At 51.9% G+C, this 16,002-nt stretch overlaps 1 protein-coding gene across 2 annotated transcripts in view; it reads left to right on the forward strand.

Moving 5' to 3' along the window:
- The first annotated feature begins 3,287 nt into the window (after positions 1–3,287).
- RASGRF1 (Ras protein specific guanine nucleotide releasing factor 1) overlaps positions 3,288–16,002 on the forward strand; it is an 89,263-nt gene continuing 76,548 nt past the window's right edge. The window contains exon 1 of one of the 2 annotated variants that reach the window (XM_039491976.1): positions 3,288–3,563. In XM_039491976.1, coding sequence (XP_039347910.1) covers positions 3,288–3,563 — 276 coding nt within the window. Of the gene's footprint in view, positions 3,564–9,685; positions 9,834–16,002 lie in introns of those variants that run through there. The other variant, XM_039491978.1, reaches the window with a different exon arrangement.

Genomic DNA, 16,002 nt, shown 5'->3' on the forward strand with positions numbered 1-16,002 from the left:
CTATTTCTCTTTGCAGTGCACTGAAACACACATTGTATAGAAAATACACAGGGCGGGTCCCTTTCCCTTTTCCACAGCTTCGTTATTACCTGGGATTCTGTCCTGGACCTTTGAGCACCACTGATGTTCTGCTTCCTGTCCTGTGCACTGGGACAGCAGCCCAAGGCCTACTCTGTATGGATGTTGTACTGTTTTCATCTTTGCTGTCACAGCTTGCACTTTTTCTCAGGTATATGGGTGGAACTTCAGACTGGAGGCCTGGGAACATATTGTGGGTAAAAATACATGAATGAGCTTCACCTAGGGCCTGGATTAGAGCTGGGCTGGGTGAGTAATTCCTTACCAATAATATACTGGGGAAATGCATTACTGATCTAGTGTGGGCAGCAACCATCTTTGCTCTGTTTTTATACTGTGCCTGGCACAATGGGACCCCGGCCCCGAGGTGCGTCTCCAATTAATAACGGAAAATAGCGTAAGTTTAGGCACAAGTATGAAATCCAAGGCATCGGCCTTCGACTGCTATCATGAGCAAGCAGCGCAACAGAGAGACTGAAAAGTTGATTAAGGACAGAGAGAGAGAAGAAAACATTGCAATAAAAATATCTGGAAACCGAGAAAGAAATTAACATTTGTTCTGGAAAAAAAATCCTTGTTATTATTGGTTACATAGAGTTTGTAAGTTAGAGCTTTCAATAAAATGCCCTGGCAACACCCCCTGTCCCTTCAGGTGGAAAGAAAGATCAACTCTAGCTTGGGCCTCATTCTCCAGCTGTCAAGTGGATCAGATCCACAGGAGGTCCTGATCTTACAGCAGGGTAACACTGGAGTATGGAAGAGCAGAGGCAGGCCCATTTCCTCAGCAGCTGGGCTTAATTCTGGCTAATTCACATAGAGGACGAGAGAGGACAGAAAACAAATCAAAGTTCCTTGGTGTGGTGAATTATTCTTTTACCGGCTGCTGCTGCTGGACACATGGGCTCATCTTTTGCTGGCATGTTTAACATTCGGCCACCAGTTCTTTCGTCCCAGCAGAGTGACATTCAGCCTGTCAGGGTACAAAGGAGTTGAGTAAATTGTGACTGCCAGGACTGGAAACAGAGCCAAGGCGAAATGCTGGAGAGCGCAGAGGTCAGGGTAAGACCATATCTTAGGGCTGGCGTCGGGGGATAACACAAGGGATCGCAGTCACCTGAAGCTCGCATTGTCTTTGTGGTTAAGGTATGATGTCCTCTCTGGTTTCCCCCAGGCTGTCGCTGTAGCCTAGCTGTGCTTGCCAAAGCCCCATCTCCACACCTCCAGATCCAAACACCCAAAGGTGCCCGTGGGGCACTAGATGTGTCCACCAAGGGTGTGGTCACATGAAATGTCCAATCAAATCGGTTCCTTGGTGTCTGCAAATGTGAAGAACCTTCCTATTGCCCAGACCATTCCTCGGTGTTACCATGGCAATTTGTGACCTCATTAAAGTCCTTGGAGGCCTTCCAACATTTTCAGTCAAATTAACATAGTTTTCCTGATTCCCTCCTTGTTTGCTTATGGGAGCTAGGTCACGCACTGGGCCGGGGGCCTAGGGTTCCCCTTCCACCTCTTCAGCTTAGCCGCGTTTTCAAGCAGCAGGTGCCCACCCGGCGCAGTGCTGCAGAGGCCTCTCTTCTGTCCCCCTGGCCCCCGGACCACGTGCCACTCCACTCATGGAACTGAAATTTCTGCCTGGCTTAGATTTTACTGTAGTGCCCGTTACCATGGTCTCTAAGCCAGCTGGGCAGAGTTGGGTGCCATAGCTCTTGTGTAGTGGAGGAGCACGATCCCTGCTGGCAGAGCCCTGTCCTTCCTGCTGGCCAGAGAGGGAAGGGATAGCACCCTACAGCATCCCCTCTCCCTTCCCCTGCACACAGCTCCTGCCTGGCTGCTCCTGCGATTGTCTTCCACTCTGCAAGTACAGAAGCGCCAAAATGAAGGAATTGCAGGACACTAAATTAGCCCAATGGAAATAAGTAGAGGGGTCTCCCCCTCCCCCAGCGGTTCCTGTGCTCAGCTGGCAATAAATATTGGGGTGGCTTGGAATCTCCCCTGGGGGCTGTGCTGGGAAGCAAAGGCACTAGGGAATGGTGGTCAGGTTTTGGATGAAGAATGCTTTGGCATGCAAAGGGTTGGTCTCACATGACCCCAGCCTCGGAGGACCCCAGTGTACAACAGATCAGGAGATTCATATTCAAACTGAGCGCTCCGGGGCGGAGGGGGGGGGGGCGTTTCCACTACTCCAGCCAGGCCACAAACCCCCTTGCAATGTAAACACAGGCGGTATCTAGTGGCTAACAGATCGCTGGGCCATTGAGCAGGGAGGCTCCCTACATTGAGGGAGAGCTGCTGAGCGGGGGCATGTCTCTGCCCTCATGGGGAGGGTGACGCTGAGGGGCGATGGACTCCTTCAAATCCAAATCCAACTCCCCTCGCTAGCGAAGGGCCGCCGGGGCTGGCAGCCCGTCCGCCCGTCCTCTGAAGGAGAAGCTGCGCATCTCGCTGCAGCGCCCGCTCCCCGGGCGGGGAGACGCAGCGGCCCCTGTACTTTCCATGCAAGCGTGTAGGCGAGGAGAAGCTAAAAATACCGCGGGCTCTGCCATTCGGGTACCGCCGCCGCACGCCGCTGGGGCGGGCTGGCAGGGGCTGCGCCTCGGACGCGGCTGGCCGCGCACTTGCGCGTCTCCGGGACGGGTGGCCGGGATCGCCCGGCTGCAGCCTCCGGCGGGGGCCGCTGGGGTCCGGCGAATCCTGACAGCGTGACCCGCCCCCTCGCCCCGCGCGTGGCCCGGCGCCAGGGCCGCCACTTGCGCCCCCGTGTCCACGAGCCGGGGCTCCGCGCGCGGCGCTGAAATTCGCGGTCCGCGTGGGCCGCGCTGAGCCCGGGGCAGGGCGCAATGCAGCGGGGGCCGCCCCGCCGGGCTGCGGGGACCCGCCTGTCCTGACCCCCCCCTCCCCCAGGCACGGGCAGCGCCCGCCCTGCCATGGAGACGCGGCCGCCTGCGCGCCCGGCAGGTCCCCCCTGCCCGTAGCCGGCTGTGCGCGGCTCGGTCCATGGTGCCGCGCTTGGCTCGGCTCGGCTCGGCTCGCATCACATGACTCCCCCGCTGGCAGGATCCGGGGCTCCTGCATCCAGCCGCGCTGCCAGGCGAGCGGGTCCGTCCCCAGCGCGCCGGCCGGGGGCTCTGCAGCAGGCGGCGCCGGGGCTGGGCGCGGGCATGAGCCGGCGGCCGGGGGCCGGGTGAGCACCGGCCGGCCCGGGCACGATGCAGAAGGGGATGCGGCTGAACGACGGGCACGTCGCCTACCTGGGGCTGCTGGCGAAGAAGGACGGCAGCCGCCGCGGCTACCTGAGCAAGCGCAGCGGGGACAACACGAAATGGCAGAGCAAGTGGTTCGCGCTGCTGCAGAACATGCTCTTCTGCTTCGAGAGCGACTCCAGCTCGCGGCCCTCCGGCCTCTACCTGCTGGAGGGCAGCGCCTGCGACCGCGCGCCCTCCCCCAAGCCCTCGCTCTCGGCCAAGGACTCGCTGGAGAAGCAGGTCGGTGCCGCGCGGGGAGCGGGGCGGCCAGTGCGGGGCTTGCCCCGGAGCCCGGCTCCTGGCGGGGCGCCACCCAGGGCACAGGTCAGCGGGGGCTGCGGCTGGGCCGGGCAGTGGGCAGCCCGGCAGCGCGCCAGGGACCGCCCGGGTCGGGGAATCGCAGGGGCCAGGCTGCCCCGGAGCCCCGGGATATAGTGTGTAATCCTGTGTGCGCGTGCAACACAGTGCGTGTGCAATAGAATTCATGCACCATCGTGTGTGCGCGCGTGCAATAGTGTGCGTGTACGTGTGCAATACAGTGCCTGTGCAATATAGTGTGTAATACCGTGTGTGTACGTGTGCCATACAGTGCGTGTGGGCAATAGAATTCACGCACCATAGGGCGTGTGCGTGTTCAATATAGTGTGTGCGCGTGCAGTAGTGTGCGTGTGCAATATAGTGAGTGCAATATACTGTGTGTACGGGTGCCATAGAATGCATGCAACACAGTGTGCGTGCAATCTAGCGCGTGTCTAGGTGTGCACTACAGCCCGGCTGCACACTCGGTCGGTGAAGCCCCGGAGGTGCACAGTGCCGGCCGGGGATGCGGCAGCAGCCAGGTGAGCGCGCCAGGTAGCGATGGGGCTGCAGTGGCGTGGGCCGGGCGAGGAGGGGGCTGCGCCGGGCAGCGGGGGCGCTTCGTGCCCGCAGTGCGAGCTGCTGCAGCCGCTGCTCTGGCGCCTGGCGAGCGGCGGGTCATTAGCAGCTGGGCGCGCTGCGAAATGCACCGAAGGGCAGGCGGCTCTTGGAGGCGCCACCGAGCCGCAGCGGCCAGTTAATTCATTAGCGCTAAGCTGGGGACCATCCGGAGAACGTTTCCCTACCTTATGGGCAATCAGCCGGGTTTAATTAGGCGGGTCCTTGCAACGCAACGGCGCCCTCCCATGGACGCAGAGCGGAAGCGGCTCTTCCGCAGCCCCCTCGGCCCCCGACGCTAAACTAGCTCCTGCTGCGCGGGCCGGCCGGAGCCGCGTTTCTGCGGGTGAGGCTGGGAATGCGCCGGGGGCGCAGCTCGGCTCTGGCCCTGCCCGGGCCTGGGGGCCTCGCAGCGCCGTGCAGCGCAGGGGGCTGCTGGGCTGGCACCAGATGAGTGTTACTCATGGGCATTACCCTGGTGCCTAGGGACACACCGCGACTGGGCTCCCTTGTGCCAGGCGCTGCACAAACCCAGATGGGCCCTGGTCCAGGACAGCCGGGCTGGGGTTGGGGTGGAACACTGGCAGGTGAACAAGGGCATGGCAGCAAAGACGTTACTTTGGGGGGAGGGCGTTAAAAACCCCACTAAAGGTGCTAGGAAAATATCCTAGGAGTGTGGGGCTGGGCCAAGGAATCTGTGCCACTGCTGGTGCAAGCCTGTTCCTGACCATTTACTTTCCATTCGTTTGCATTAGTTCAGGGCCTGATCCAAAAGCCCATTGAAGGCAATGGGAGCCTTTCCACTGGTTTCAATGGACTCGGATCAGGCCCTTGCAGTTGACACGTATGCTGATGGGAAAACTGTCACCCAGGCAGGATGTCAGATACAACTCGACAAAAGGGAATTGTCCCCTCTGCTGCTCCGGCCAGGCTTGCGGGTGGGCTGGCAACTGGTCTAAAGTGCACGGTATTGGTGGACATACAGGGCCTCATTGTTTTTCAAAGGCCTCAGCCCAGCGTCTGGTTTTGCACAGGCCATGTTGTGCTCTAGCTGTGGGCACACATGGCCATGTTGACATCTGCCTTCTGGAGCTATGCACACAGGAAGACAAGTAGATGTCTACATGCTTCATTTGCAGCCATAATTAATCTTGGGCACCAAACTGCAGGTGCAAATATTTGGTGCAAAATCACATCTGGCGTACCAGAGTCGGTGGGAAGCCCTTTGAAAATTCAGGCCCATTATGTTTGTCTCCAGAGCTTTGTCTCAGTACGAAACGTCAGAAGACTCTGTACATGTTTTTCTAACAAAAGGTCCTATGCTAGGTTCCTGTCATCTTGGAGGCACTTAGGGTCGAGACTCTCTCGTAAGATAACATTTCATCAAGCGTTACGTGTTCCCATTGTGCCCAGTAGGATATCATCTGCCTGGATTGTGGTGTGTCTCAAATAAGGCAGATGTTAATGCAAATTCTACAGCTACAGGAGCAAAAAATGTGTTTTCAAATCTGTGACTGCCAATCCACATCCCGAATTTACCAAATATATCCCAAGCCAGCTCTGTTCTATGGTGTAGGCAATAACTGATTGATTATAATGGCATTCACCAGTCAAATGATATCCTTTAAATGACATTCAACACCTGCGTTAGAGAACGCACGATCAGGCATCTCAGAAGGGTCAATAAGGATTCATTTCTCATCATTTGATGTCAAGTCTGTGCATTGATACGACTCCCAGTACATTGTGGGTCCAGTCCTGAAGTTCTTACATAATTCTTCCTCGGGCAAAACTCTCACTAACAGCAGTGAGAGCGGCTTGAGTCAGAACTGCAGGGTTGGGTCCCCAAGGGGAAGATTTAAAATATGACATAGTCTGGTGGAACAATCAGTTCTTAATTGTCTCCAGCTGAAGATGGAATGATCAGCACTCAGAAAATAGCAATATTAAAATAGTAAGTCTGTGCTGCAGCCCTGGTACACCCTGGCAGATTTTGCTGAAGGAAACCTTTCCAGCGTGGGTTAGGGTACAAATTTAAATGCCCTCACCGGGCCTTCTTTCAGTTGTTTGCAAGGCTGAGCAAAAGGGAAAGTTTTATTTTCAAATAAGATGTATTTATAAAGGTAGGAGAGGAGCCTGGCTTCCTTGTATCTAGGCTGCATGGAGTGTCATCAGCTATCAAGGGGATTTTCACAGGGCCGTACCAATTACAACAGCCCACCTCCCTTTAGAATGTACCTTGATAGATATTCCTGCTCGCTTCTAGTGGCTCTGACACAGTGCTGGCTAGCTGCATTATCACTGCTTGTATTTGTTGTAAGGAGCTCAGATCCATTAAGCACTAATGTAAGAATGTAAAAATCCCTTCAGATTTCAAACCACCTAGAAAAATGATCCTAGAGGTAAAAGGCAGATTGTTATCACATGCTGTACTAAGCGCCTGCTGAACCTATGCCCAGCGTAAATACTTCGGAGTCAATGAAGCTGCATCGATTTACACTGGTTTTGGATCTGGCCCATCATGTCATATAATTTGTTAGGACAAACAATTATATAAAACTAGTCAAGCAGTTGAAGGCCTCCTGCTTTGTAAATGAAGGAATCAGTGCTTTAGAGGAGCGTAGTTGTGTTGTGGCTCTGCAGTGTGTTCTGTCAGAGGCAGTGGAAGAAGAAAATGGCTCGCAAGAGTTGAGGTTTGCAGCTCCTAAAAAGGAAGGTAGCTGAAGGCTGCAAAATGAATGCACTGTTTCCTTGGTACATCCCTTGAACAGAACCATATTCCAGGGACACAGGCCTTTCCCTTCCATGCTAATAATAGATCATTGAAACTAATTTGAAAGGAAAAGTGCTGAAGACTTTTCCAGCATTAGAAATGGTTGGGTTTTATTTGTTGCCTATGGATACTTATCTATCTAGACAGCTATCATTCGAGCCGGGTGGAAGACGGAAGTTCTGTTTTGCAAGGGGGTTGAGAAATCAGAACATGGCTCCATTCTGAATCATTGTGAAATTGTTTTGGGTCATTCAAAACATTTTTGTTTTGACTTTTATTTTTGTATTATATTTATAATAGTATAGAATATAATACAACATATATGACAAAATGAAAAGTGATTTCAAAATGAAAAATCAAAATGTTTCATTCCTAAAATGGCCTGTGATTAATTTCCCCCCAGGTTTTCCTTAAACAAGTTCCAGTGAAATTGATCTGATTTGTGTTTTGATTTCAGCTGAACCACGTATCCCAGCAGACTATGGTCCCATCAAAGTTTCTCTGCCCAGGCCTAGCTATCCTGCTCATCCCCAGAGTCTCTGAGCACCTGGTCTGTGCTAAAGAGAATAGTCAGAGGGATCTTTTCTCTCGCCGTCCAGGCCCTGTTCCTGGGTTACTGTGGGTTTAGAAGTGATGATTGTTGTTGTTGTGGGGAGCTGGTTTGCCAGGGCTGCTGGGCTTACGGCTGCTTTGTGCAGGGGAAATGGTCCGGGATCCAGAATGAGCCTTAGGCTCACTCTCTGGAGAAACCATCAGAAAAGTAGATTCAGTTCCTTCAATTAACCTCACTTGATGTTATGTTCATAATTACTGAGTTCTGTAGGAGACACCACATGGGCTAAACAGATGGGGGTATTTAGGGTCGCCGTAGGGCTATTTATGGTTTATGGTCTGAGTTCATCAGTGTGCTAAAGGAGCAGTTGAAGGGATGAGTTCCGCTTTCGAGGAGCTTCCTTGATTGTGCATCACTGTATGTGAGCAGGGTAACGGAAAGAAATCTGGGCCTTGTCCTTTGTGCAGTGCTGGCCTGGCTGCACTGGTCCTGGTCCGACATGGATTGTGGGGTGTGCACCTCTCAATAGCACCATTTGTTTGTAGCCAGCAGTTGTCTCCACATCTGTTACCTGAGCGCGTGTGGCGTGGAGTCAAGGGGTGGTGCTGAGCAAAACCCTTGACTTGATATTCAGATCCAAGGTTCATGAACGAGCACTGTCTAGCTGGAGCCATTTTCCCACCTGTGAGACTTGTGCCAGACATGACGTGGGTGGTTCGCCCTATCAGGATGGCCGTGGGAATTTGAGGAAGCTTTGCATTGTGTATTGTAAGTGTTGAGTTGAGTTGGTCAGTTGGTTGAAATCACATGGGATTTGTTCTGGTTTCCTGATTGGCTGAATCAATTGCATGTGGTTAGGATTGCAGAAGCCATTTCCACCAGCGTTTCGGGGGAGAGGCTATCTTCCTGCTCTCTCTAGCGCTTTCATTTCTGATCCTCTTCATTGTCTTACACAGCACAGCCAAGTCCTCCATCCTCAGCACCACCAGGAATGGGGCATTCAGTGAGCGGAGATAAAAAGCCGCCATGGTGGGTTCTCTCTGCAGGCCCAAGGACAGCACACAGACAGTTTGCATGAGATGTCAAAAGAGGGGTCAGGCAGAGTGTTGCTGAGAAACACTTGGGGGCCTGTGAAATACTGAGTGACACTGGGCAAACGTCCTGCTCGCGTCCCCATTATCCATCGCCGAGGTCTGAGCTCTGGGAGTGTGGCACTGCTGGGGAACTGGAAGCACTGTGCTGCTGCAGATCCCAACCGTGGCGGCTTCATCCCAGGGGCACTAACGTGCTGGCGTTTGCTTGATGCCATGTTGTGCATGCATGGCTTCAATAACTCCCCCGGGCCAGGGGAGGCTGCAGGCAGCCATGTTCCTGTGCTGGACCATGGCAGAAATGCAGCACAGGCCGTGCGTGACAGACATCCTGTGCTCTATGGACCTGTTACCTGTGAGGGCGTCACTGCTGTGCACTCTGAGGATGTAGCTGGGGTGTGTGCTGTCACCCCCAATCGCTGCAGCCGCTTTAGCCGGCCCTTCCATCGCAGGTTCTCCTCCAGGGACCAAGGGTCCCTTCCCTGCAACAAGCTGAAGCAAGAACTGGGGTGCCCCTAGAATTTCACTCTGCACTGGCTGCAGGCGCTGGATAAGCAGTGCATGGCCAGCCGGCCTGCACACGACACCTGCAGAGTCTGTGTGCTGCTTTGTAGCTGTCTGGCGGCAGTGGCCCCTGCGATGGGGTGTACCAGGCCAGAAGGGGTTAAAGAGAACCTGTGGGCTCAATCAGCCCCGCCCCGCTACACCTGCAAGAGGTGTCAAGCCTGGAGGGAGGAATTCACGGGGCTGAACCCAGCTCAGGTGGGGCTGATCAGGCAGGAGAGCAGCCCTGATTCTCACTCAGGGAGAGACGCCTGGTGGGATGGAGGAAGCTAGGCCTGGGGAGGAGAGCTGGAGGGGGTGAGTCTGCCCAGGGGTCTCCACACTGGTGGAGGGGCCTGTGGGGACACCCTGCCAGGGACTAGAGAAAACTGGCCTGCAGCAGAAGCAGCTGGGTGGCAGGACATGCTAAGACGCCCTGCAGGGCGCAGGAGGTGAAGGTTTAGAGCAGTGGTTCTCAGCCAGGGGTACGTCTTCCAGGGGGTCCATCAGCTCAGCCAGAGATTTGCCTGGTTTTAAAACAGGCTACAGGAAAAGCCCCAGCGAGGTCAGTACAAACTGAGCTTTCATCCAGACAGCGGCTTGTTCCTACCTCTCTAGGTACTGCACACTGACATGTAAGTACAATGTTTCTACTCCAATTGATTTATTTTATAGCTATCTGGTAACATTGAGAGAGTAACAGTGTGGCTGGGACACTTGTATTGTTCTCTCTGATTTTGTCAGCAAGTCGTTTCAAGTGAGGTGAAGCTTGGGGATATGCCGGACAAATCTGCCTCCTGAAAGGGGTCCAGTGGCCTGGAAAGGCCGAGAGCCGCTGGCTTAGAGCAGGTCTGATACGCTGGGTGCCCAGGAGGGGGCTGAGGCAAAGGTTGGAGGCAGGGCCAGGTAGCAGGTGGTCCAGAGGAACAGCAAGGGGGGTAATAAGCAGATGAGGGCTGACAACAAAGGGTCTCTGGACTGGACCCCAGCAGAGAGGAAGGGCCAGGGTCCCCCACCAGGCAGCGGGGAAGGTGGAACGGAGCCCCCTGACCGGGGTAAGGGCTGTTGAAACCCCCTTCGGTACTGGGATAAGGACTAGCAAGTCCAGACTCTGACCAAAGGCCCCAGGGGAAATGGCCGGCGGGTTGCTGGTTGGACTATTGGCTTGCTCTGGAGGGGGTGAGCGACCACTGCAGGTCAGAGCAGCTGTCAGCAAGGGCTGCAAAAGGAGGGGAACCAGCTACCTCACGCCTAGCCACGAGGGGTGCACTGGCTGCTGAATCAGGCCCCTACAGTCCAACAGCCCTGAGCAATGTCCCCAGGCCCACCTGGCTCTGCAATGAGACACAGGGAAAGAAGCAAGAGCAGCATCGATGAGACCCTTGGGCATGCAGAGTGGAGAGCTGGGAAGATCATGGGCTTCGTGCTGTTCATAACTCTGTGTGGCGGCAGTCTCCCCTCTGGCATGACCCCCAAGTGCTGGGTGCGTGGCTACCGGCGGCAGTCTCCCCTCTGGCATGACCCCCAAGTGCTGGGTGCGTGGCTTCGGTACTGTAGCTCTCCTTCGGGGCAGTTTTGGTACGCAGCGTACATGGGACAGGACACAGGTTAACACAGCAGGGGACAGACTCAGCAGAACCCCTGTGCAGAGGCAGACCAGGCTCTGGCCATATATGCTGGCCGGGGTGGGCACCTGCTGCTGTTCTGTGGGAGTGAGAGGAGGAAATGGTACATCTACTTGCTGCTTTAAATGCTCTGAAATACCCTGATCCTGTTCATCTGCAATCCCTGTTTGAGAGGTCTCTGCCCCGGGGGGGTTTTAAGTCCTCCTCCTGATAATACAAGTGATGCTTAGCCAGTCAAAGGGCACCATGGCTCTATGTGTGTGTGTGAGAGAGAGAGACAAATTACAACTAGGCAACAGAACTGGAAGTTTGATGAAAGAACATCTAGTGCTTGCAGTGACTGGTCCAAGCCATAGACTAAAAAATTCTCCCCCAAATTTGTCACATCAGTCCAAATAATGAGGAAATTTGAGGAAATCAGTCTTCGTACTGGCTCTCTGTGCACAGGAAAAGAATCTAAAGTCATATAATTTATTCTCTCAGTGGTAATCGTAACCCAACAGAGAGAAACAATAATGTATGAGGCAAAGCTGTGTTTCAAGCCGGAAGCTAGATTTATTGCCACTTACAGCCATCACCTTGAATCCAAAACCACACTGCTGGCAGCAGGATCCGGAGCAAACGACTGGGTTGTCTTTATGAACTGTGCAGTACGGGGTTCGCTAAATATCCGAATTTACCACAAGCAATCGGGGCACATTTTTCAAAACACTGACATAAGAAAGGATTCAAATGGGCCTTGATCAATACAGTTCCCTGCTGTACATCATCAGAAATGCAAATCACAATTTGATTAAAATAGTTTCTTGCACAGTTTTCCCCTGTCTGTCACATGCAGCTCCAAGTATATTTGTTCATCGCACAATCAATATTAGACACTCAAATGCCTCTGAGCCCTCAATCAAGTGCACATTTCCCAGATTCCTGATATTTTCCCAGCCATTATTATGGGCCAAATTCTCTAGGTGGAAATAGGCACAATTCTGCTGCAGTCAATGGACCTGCACCCACATAGAGCTGCCAGGAATTTGGCCTTGTATTTCTGGCATACAAGTAACAGCTCCCGTTAAGCAGTTAAGATTTATTTTATTTTCTCTGTTGCTATTAACTTGGGGTAAAAATCCATTATATGAAATCCTCCAAATCAACGGCAAAACTCTCCGTGACTTCAGCAGGGCCCAGTTTCACCTCTTGTGTCTTTTTTACTTTTGATACTGGGAAATCTTGGAGCATGGCCTTGGCCCTGCTCAGGCCCAGCTTGTTCCGTCCGGCCTGTCTCTGCCGCACAAGAGGGTCAGAGGCTGCTCTCCCAGCTGTGCAAAGCCCACTGGCCGTTGCCTTGTTCACACACACGCTATTGGCCTCTCATTCTGGCACTGGGAGAGAGTTGTGGTCAGAGCACAGGCCTGGTGTCAGGAACCCAACGGTTCCAATCTCAGCTCTGACACAGGGAAGACTAGGTGGGTTTTGTGACCGGTTCCCCCCGGGGTGCCACTGAGCCCACCTGACCCACCAGCCTGGGCTCCCTTTCACCCTGTGCTGCTGTGACACGTTGCTAAGCTCTCCAAGCCTGCTGTGTCACCAGCACACACACAGGTCGGGACACACCCAGCTGCAGCTTCACACAGATGCTGAGATCAGCTCTGCACGGGGAGCCTCAACTAAGGAACTGCCCCATACTCAAGTGCACACTCCCCTCTGGAGAGTAAACCCAAAATGATACCGTCTTGCACTGCTCAGGGAACTGTACAGCGTAAGCTCATGAAGTTCACCCCCTCCCTCCATGTGGAGGAAGATGTGCAACAGCTCTCTGCCCCCGCCCCCGTCACGAGTTGTGATTTCCACACACTGGGTTTAGACCAAACAAAAACAAGTTTATTAACTACAAATGATAGATTTTTAGATGAGTACAAGGGATAGCAAACCGATCAAAGCAGATTACCTTAGTAAATAAAACCACAAACTGAGCTTAACACACGAGATAGGTAGGATATAAATTAGCAAATTCTCACCCTGAGTGATAAACAGGCTGGCAGATTCTTAAGGCACAAGCTGCCTTGGCTGTCCCAGGTTTTCATAGACAGGCTAAAAATCCCTTTAGCCTGGGACCATCACTTCCTCCAGTTCAGTCCTTGCCCCCCAGGTGTTTCCAGGGGTGTTGCAGGGAGAGTGAGGTCCCCCCATGATGTCATTGTCCCCCTTTTATATCTTCTCCCCACTTGCTGGGAAGCTCTTTTGCTGTGGCCTGGCTCAGACAGTTCCCACTGTGCAGTGCTGTCTCTGAGAGGTTTCTACTGTACACAGTTCCCAGGGTAATCCTGGTGCTCGTGTGCATTTCCTCACTGAGCCATTAACATTGTTTGCCCTTTTTACTGTTGTACCTGAAACGCTGCTTGTGGGAGTTTTCAACCTTGCAACATGTTTCAGTAACACGTACACAGCCACACTTCATAACTTCACATACAATCCAATGAGATATTACTGTCTTGCTGATCAAGATACATGACAAGGCAGACTTTGTACAAAACTCATCCTAATTACATGTTGGGGTGAATATTGGAGTGCCAGGGTGTCACACGTCTGAACAAGTCTCTTAATCGTCCTGTTTCATGGCTACAACGAGGAGAATGGGGACTTTTTCCAGAGCACCTCAGTGACAAGTGACATTAGTAATGTACAGATTGCTTTGGCTAGTCACCAAGGTGCTTCTGTAAATGTTACCACCTATTCAAAACATTCATTGAGTCTACATCCCTGGAGTTTCAAAACGATCCACACCCCTTCCCAGGAGTGCAGGGAGGATTAGTGAGTTATTTTGTACAGTTTACGGAAGATGGAATAAAGCTGCTAAAGTGACTAGGTGACCAACCAACCAGACTGCTCCTGACTGCATGGCCAGAACCCTCCTCCAAAAGATTAAGGCAAAGTTTTTCACAATTGCATGACTAATGCTAGGTTCCAAAATCCAGAGCTAGACCCCTAACGGAGTGTCCTGATTTTAAAAAAATGGGGAGTATTTGATTTGTTGGGGTTTTGTGATTTCTTTTTTAAACAAAATTATAACCAACATAATTGAAATCTTTATCAAAATGTTTATTGAAATGTGTCATTTACTGAAGACTGGATTTTCAGTAAAACTTGGTTTCTGATAAACAAAAGATGTTTTTGATTTTTAAAAAGTCATAAAAATTGCAAAAAATGAAAAGTTTTGAATAAATCAACAGGTTTGAGGGATTTGTTTTCAAAAATTAAAATGTGATAGTAAAAGGCTGTTGTGTAACAACGACAACCTTTTGTTCAGAAAATTTCCATCGCCTCTCCTGAGCCTGCAGCTGTTCCCAGGGACTTCAGGTACCCGGCTTTGGAAACCTTGGCCTAAGCCTCCCTAACATGCTGCATATCCTGTAGAGATGTAAAAGCTTTTAATGTAAAACTTTTTCTAGGCTCCCACATCATTAGCCATCATTAAGCCTTTCACGTACGAAGTCACAGGCTTCCCTGTTTGGTTTTGAGACATGACCCTCATGTCAGTCCTCCCATGTTTTTCAAACGCTCTCATCTGAGCGATCTCTAAAGCCTGCTGCCAGAGACCCAGATTGGAATAAGAAAGATACTGTCCCTGACTAGTGCAGCCACAACCACCCCAGGACACCCTGTGCTATATCCCTCAGCGGCACATACCTGGCTTGCAGCTTCCTTGTAAAGAAGCTGAGATGCTGCAGCAATCAGAATATTAATATGTAAATCTTTGACTGAGCTATGCATGCCAAATATTGCCAGGCGTAGGGATGTCATATAAGAGTAATACGTTTCTTCCAGTGTCTATTTTAATGAATAAGGACTTTGTATATTAACACAGTTCATTTTCTAACCCACAATAAGGTGAAATTGTGTTTTATTTGGGGCCTTCCCTTTCTGTCTAGCTCCCAGCAGTCGTTTGAGTGCAGTGTTACCTGCTCACCTGAGCTTGGCTAGATTTCCACGCCGACATTCACAGTTATCACATAAAGAAGAGACACAGGGGATCAGCTTTTCCATTCCATTGCTCCAGAGGCAACTAAGCACATCATCACTGCGTCTCCCAGGGAGCAGAAACCATCCACACAAGCCCTCCTCTCATCTTCATTCCAGCCCTAACCTGACAGTAGAAAGCACTGCCCAGACTCCCCGTGCATTAGAAATCAGCACAGTAATTAGAGCAAGGTAGGAGAATTCAAATGGAAGAACTCAGAACTGGGAATCAATGCGAGAGAGAGAGAAATTGATCAACATTAAAACAACTAAATATTGTGTTACTACACAAAGCAAAGGAAACAATTAGGATGAAATTCACGCCTGTACAGCGGGGTTAGCTCCAGAGTTGAGCAATAGTTAAGTCCCAGCAGGCCTATGCACCCCTTATGCACCCAAAGACTGAAGCAGAACATAAGTGGGACAAAGATCTGGTACAAGCTCTCTGCAGAAAGTGCTGGAGGGGGGACTGGAGCAGGGAGGGGCTTGCTAACGGGTCACCAGTGTGAATCTGGCCCCAGGTCAGTACTGACCACAAGTTGCTACCATCTGCTGTTGTGTAATGAGCCCGTGTCCAGTTCCCCGTGGACACACATCCAGACTACAAACAAAGCCGCATTGCAACTGGCACTCTTGCTGGCGGTGCTCTGAGGGAAGCCTCAGAGAGACCAGGCTGTGAAAGGGGCTACGTAGCCGATAGGAAATTAGTAGTTGCTAAAAATGAAATGGGAACGGGGTGGAGGTCCAGCAAAGCTGATTCTGCACCTTGCAGAGCAGACCCCTCTGGCTCTGCGTTTTCTCCGCTCACAGGAGAGGGTTTGTATTCTGCATTTATGTGCACAAGGAATATTACTTTAGGGCCTAAAGCTGAGGCCAAACCTTTTTGCCTTGGGATTTTCTATTCTTTTCGGTAGGCAAATGAAGGGTATGGGTCATTCATCCACTTATGTCTGAGTGACAGGCCCTGTCTTCTGCAATACAAATGATATTTAGGTCAATGAAGTTAAAAGCTTTATTGCTAGCTGTTGATTTCTAGGCTCATCCATCCAAAGCAGGAAAATGCTGCTGTCTTGCCCTTTATGTCAGCTCCGATAACCATCAGCTCCTCGAACAGCCATCCACACACCTACCCGCCAGGACAAATGGAAGGCAAATTGGGTCTCGGGTT

This window comes from Mauremys reevesii, linkage group 10 (genome assembly GCF_016161935.1).
Source record: "Mauremys reevesii isolate NIE-2019 linkage group 10, ASM1616193v1, whole genome shotgun sequence".
Lineage (NCBI taxonomy): Eukaryota > Metazoa > Chordata > Testudines > Geoemydidae > Mauremys > Mauremys reevesii.